Here is a 5,946-nt window from a genome sequence, read left to right on the forward strand (position 1 = left end):
TTCGTTTTTTTTTCTTTCTCATATCTTTTTTTCTTTTTTCTATTTTCGTTTTCTTCTTCTTTTTTCTATTTTATTTTTTTCTTTTTTTATTTTATTTTTACACTTTATTTCTCTTTCTTCCTTTTTTTTTCTTTTTCACTTCTCTTTTTTTCGTTTTTTTTTTCTTTTTCTTTTTTCACTTTTTTACTCTTCTATCTCTAACTTTTATTTTAGAAAGACAAATATGTATATCACATACATATATTTAAAAAACATACAAAATACATAGTCATACAGATCCGGATATGTAGACAAATTCAACACCGTACAAAAATATATATAGATATGCATTTATATATACAAAATACAAATATATGCACATACCCCCAAAAAATTATAATACAGTTGTGACATAATACATCTGTCTAATTGCGCTTGAGCTATACATTTCTTCTTGTTCATGTAGACACCACAAATATTCTTATGACAAAAAATCATGTACTGCTCCTTTGATAACATCGTCTTAATACGTTCTTTAATATCACTGACTGTGTGATATTCTATATGTGGTGCAAACATCGTCTTAATACGTTCTTTAATATCACTGACTGTGTGATATTCTATATGTGGTGCAAACATTGAAAGTACTTTTGCCATGAATATATGCAACACCTATAAAACAAAATAATGACATAAATTTATATTACATGTACTTTTCACAAAGAAAAAATGGGAAAGAAAAAGAAATTAAAATTAAAAAAAAAAAGATAAAAAAAATGAAAAAACTAACAAGAAAAAATAGTTAGAGATATAAGAGAATGATATTTTAAAATTTTGAAGATCATGGAAATAATAGTCTTTATATTTGAGTTTGATTTGGAAAAACAATCTACTAATTTAAATAAGAGTAATTTATGAAAATTTAATTAGATGGATAATTATTTCTTATTTAACTCAACTAATTTGAGTAAAATAAGGGCAGTAAATCTTGTTGTATATGTATTTGTCTAGCAACAGTTTATATAAATACAAAATACAATTTGCTATTTTTCGTAATTATAAAACTGCTGCTATAAAAGTTACAATATAGAGAATTAAGGTTCTATAACAGTTTATCTAAATACAAAATACAATTTGCTATTTTTCGTAATTATGAAACTATTGTTATAAAAGTTACAATATAGAGAATTAAGGTTCTATAGTTGCTATTTCTGAATTTTTTCCTATATCAAATGGGAATAATTACAATTTTAATGTTCATTCCTATGCTCATATCATTAATATGAATAAATGATAACATAGTAAAATTCATTATTCAATTTATAATTTCTTAATTATCGTGTAAAATGAAATGTGCCAAATTAAAATGGGAATGAGGGAGTATTAAGTACAATTCATTTATTAAGGAATAGGGAGGGTGAATAATGTTAACTAGAAAAAATTAACATGATTTGCCTGAGATCAGTTAGGTGAACCTCTAAGTATTGACCATGTTTAGAACATACAGTCAAGCGCTTAGTATGTTAGTTTGTGAAACCAAGCTCTATAGGTGCGTCTCAAAGAATTTTATTCGTGTCTAATATGAAGTGAGTCTCTAAATTGTATTTAAAATGATTGTCACATACATGTATATAAAAAAAAGAGCAACTTGGTGCACTAAAATTCTCACACAGGATTCGAAGAAAAGTTCAATCATAAGAATTTATTGTACGTAATTTTACCTTACATTTCTATCGATATGGGGAAAGGTGCAACTACAAGGATCTATTGTATAAAGCTTACCTTGCATTTTTTGCCAAAGATTATTTTCAAGACTTGAATTTACAGACTGTACTCTTCCGATGACGTGAAAAGAACTTTAGCAATTGTCTCCAATTAGATTGTCACGTATATTTAATGATGAAAGTATTTCAAAATTCAAACACACGCACGCACGCAAGAACAAATTGAAACCGAATTCAACACACTGATAGCAACCAATTATTCCCATTCGCCACTACTTCCAAATTCATACATACTCAAATAATTACTTGCACGTTTTTCCCACCTCTTTTAAAAAAAATTATATTTATGTAGTTTTCATCATTTATATCATAATTTTACAAGAAAATACTACTCCTAATTTTCGACTCTTTTACATCTTCATTTTAATTTTATATATTTTTATTTATAATAATTAAATACATTCAAATGTACACTAGTTTATAGTACGTGTGTATCACCGAGCCACAATTAAAAATAAGTTAAAACATAATAAAAAAAATAAAAGCGATCGATTCTCATAAAGAACATCACAAGAGGATATCAAATTACAAATACTTAGCATTACTCATAAAAAGGAAAGAATTCATGTAGAACAACCACACACAATTAAAACATAATTAATTTCCAAAACAAACGAAATAATGTAATTCAAACAACGAAAAAAATAATTAAAAGGAGAAAATCCTTATCAATATTGACTATTTATTATTCATATATAATCACTAAATTTATATATTACGTATAAAAAAAATTAATAAAGGACAAACATTGACACTCGAAACAAGTTTGATGGTTTCCAACTACCACGCCCAAACGTGACATCCTTTTAAGCGGAAGAACAAATTGAAATCTTTAACATTCATACCAACCAATTAAGTCCACTCCGCTCTAATTACTACCCACTTTTCGCAACTTCCAAATTCATACATAGTCAATTAATCACTCCCTCGTTTTCCCCCCTCTTCCTACATACTCCTATTTCACTTTTTTCTCTTCGCTCATCGTCGTCGAATCAGCTTTCACACACTTCCATTAATAAATCTCTGATACTTTTTGGCTCTGAGATATTATTTCACTTTGGTATTGTTCGGACCAGCTTTCATTTTTTTCATACTAATTGATCCTCAGAAAATCATGTCAGATGCTTTGATCTGTGGCCTCGCCGGGGCAGGGGCCGGCATAATCGCTCAACTAATCACATATCCTCTTGATACAGTATTACTTCCTCACTATTTTACACATAATTATTACTAGTGCATTTTTTTTTAAATTTGTTTGACTTGTGTTGTTGATCTTATCAGGTAAATACTCGGCAGCAAACTGATAGAAATTCGAAGAAAATGAAGAAAACGCTTAGTACTATCGAACAAATGTCCCAGGTATTTATTCTACTCCCTCCGGTCCCGAAATACTAGTCACAATTTCCTTTCCGTATATGTTACTTTAGTCTAAATTTTCCGTTAAAAATGCTTGTCACAATTTCCTTTCCGTATGTTTTAGTTTAAGCTAAATTTGCTTTGGAAATTCGATAAAACGGAGGGAGTATTTTGTTTTATTGTGTTTTTTTGGAGCTCAATTTGTATCAAAATTGACTTTGTTTATTTTTAATGTCATTATTATAATTTATTTATTTATTTATTTATTTTGTGTGCGTGTGTGTTTTGCTTGATCTGTAGGTTGTAAAGCAGGAAGGATGGGATGGGCTATATGGTGGCTTAGCTCCATCACTAGTTGGTACGGCTGCATCGCAGGTGAGGCTTGTTTTAATTTTTTTTTGCTTTATGCTAATGTGCGTCGTGTGTGCATTCATCCTGTAAAAAGTTATCTTTGTTTAGAATATTCGCGGTTTGTTGTCTTTTTTTCTTGCTCATTGAATATGAGTACTGCATTTGCCAATTACAGGTCCAACACACTCCCTGGTCAATTTTACTTGTCCATTTTTCTATTTTGAGATGTCCAACGATAGTTGTTCAGTTTATAAACCAATGGATAATTTAGCTATTTCTATCCATTTTACCGTTAGCATTAAATATGTAACATTATCTAATGCATTTCCCAAAGTATTAAATTTATTACGTTGAAAGGGTAATGTGGTAAAATTACCTCAATCATTTACTGTTTCTTAATCCATGTGCTGTTAGGAAAGTGGACAAGTAAAGATGAACGGAGGGAGTAGTTGGGGATTGAGATTGCTCGAAATATTGTATGAGCAATTTTATATGGTTTGTTTTTGGAAAAATAGGGATGATTAATGGCTGTATTTAGACTTTTAAGTTTTGAGTGACGCGAGTACTAATTATAAAATTAGAAAGAGAGTGGAAAAATGGAGGCCTGTTGAATGGTGATTGAATTTGGTGAACATTTATTACTAAGTTGGACTTGAAATTTTGTCACATCAACCCTCAGGGGTTGGCCTGGTGGTAATTGGCTTGAGCTTTGGGGTGCTCCCTTTCAAGGTCTCAAGTTCGATACCCACTGGGTGCAAACAGTTTCTGAGGGCCATCGGACTGGGTGAAACCCTGAATTACCCGTGGTGCACTTGCGGGAAACTCCTTGCCGAGGGCCTGTGCACCCCCGGGATTAGTCGGGGATTGAAGAGTCTCGGACACCCGGTGCAAGTCAAAAAAAACAAAAAAAAAATTGTCTCATCAAGCAGCATATTCCTGTGAAAATACTTGAATTAGTCGTGAAAATACTTACACTGATTTGTATTTGAGTTGTAAAGTAGGTAACATATTGACAGTAGGCAGCTTTGTGTTCAAGTATTGGGAAACTAAATCTGGATGATATGTAGGCAGCTTTGTGATGGGTTATCTAAAGTCCTTCACTTAGTTATTAGTCCTTGTCCTGCCTGTGAGTTCGTGATATTATCACCCCTTCTCAAAATTTCCAAATTCAATCATCATTAACGATTCCATAGTTGGAATAGAACAAATAGAACTATACCTAATAAAAATGTGATTTTGGTAATTCTTACACTTTCTTTAATAGCTATACTTTGGCTCTTAGATGGAGAATATCTAGCAATAGTTTCCAAAACATGAGTTGGTCCTTCGTATAACACCTTTTAACATTCTTCGGGTCCAGTTGATGCATATACGACACGTCTAACTTTTTAATCCTTTAAATATGATCAAATTTAACATCTTTGGTTTCCATTAGCTACTGTCACTCTGTCAGATGTGACTGGACTTCCCATGTGGATTATGTGACTGGTCCGTTGAGAATGAGACAAATCTAGACCTACACAACTAAGGGAGAATGTTTTTTGGACAAATCTAGGCCAAACAATTAGGAGAGAATGTTTTTGTTTCTACAATTAGGAATGAAATGCTGCAATCAATGTTTTCCTTGGCACCAAGTATCTATCTCTCCCTGTTTCACTTATTGTGAAATATGCAGCATTGTCAAAAGGGATTGAAGTGAAAAACAAAAGTACCTAATGAAGAATTGACAAGAAGCAGGAGTAGTTGATCATCTTCAGTTATTTCACGCGTGTTTCTAGTTCTTTTGTGTTTCTTTTTTCTTTTGGCGTTGTGGCTAATGGCGTTGTGCTCAATCCATATCTTTGTTCTATTCCAATTATGCATTGAAAAACATTGCAGGACTTAGCAAACACATTACTAATTGTTTTATGGTATAGCCTGCCTATTGGATTCGTTACATTATCCTACTGCAATGATATTTGTTATGGGAATATCCAATATCTTAGGCTTCTTAGCCAGCTTTCTCAAAAGTATTATTCATAGCCAGTTAGGAAGTATGTAGGTAGAAAGTAGACTGCTCTACAAAGTGGATTCTGACAAAGATATCTGATTTTAGAAGCATGACTGAGCAGGAATGCTGTCGACCTTCGAGCAATAGTGAAGCCAAAATGCAGTAATCCTACCCATTGTCAGAGGCATCTTTCACTTTGAATTTGAATGGTTGCTATCATGTAGTACTTATGTTTTTCAATTGGGAGAGATGGCTGAGTGGACTAAAGCGGCAGATTGCTAATCCGTTGTACGAGTTAATCGTACCGAGGGTTCGAATCCCTCTCTTTCCGTTGATGACTTGATAAGTCATCGTTCTGACATCCAGCATGCATCTATCTAAGTGATCTCATCACTTATTACTCCCCTCCGTCACCTTCTAAGCTCCTTTGCCCTATGCTTTTAATTTGCTTTGAATGGTCCTTTCATTCTTTGAAGTGAGTGAAGT

General features: G+C 32.2%; 1 protein-coding gene and 1 non-coding gene across 2 annotated transcripts in view; both read left to right on the forward strand.

Moving 5' to 3' along the window:
* The first annotated feature begins 2,511 nt into the window (after window positions 1-2,511).
* The window catches only part of LOC107871101 (peroxisomal nicotinamide adenine dinucleotide carrier), a 12,527-nt gene continuing 9,092 nt past the window's right edge, over window positions 2,512-5,946 (forward strand). Inside the window, exons 1-3 of the mRNA XM_016717899.2 lie at window positions 2,512-2,958; window positions 3,045-3,122; window positions 3,420-3,494. Coding sequence (XP_016573385.1) covers window positions 2,878-2,958; window positions 3,045-3,122; window positions 3,420-3,494 — 234 coding nt within the window. The 5' untranslated portion in view covers window positions 2,512-2,877. The remainder of the gene's footprint in view (window positions 2,959-3,044; window positions 3,123-3,419; window positions 3,495-5,946) is intronic.
* On the forward strand, window positions 5,704-5,791 carry TRNAS-GCU. The gene has a single exon. It is a non-coding gene; the product is annotated as a tRNA-Ser (tRNA).

Source organism: Capsicum annuum, chromosome 5 (genome assembly GCF_002878395.1).
Source record: "Capsicum annuum cultivar UCD-10X-F1 chromosome 5, UCD10Xv1.1, whole genome shotgun sequence".
Taxonomy (NCBI): Eukaryota; Viridiplantae; Streptophyta; class Magnoliopsida; order Solanales; family Solanaceae; genus Capsicum; species Capsicum annuum.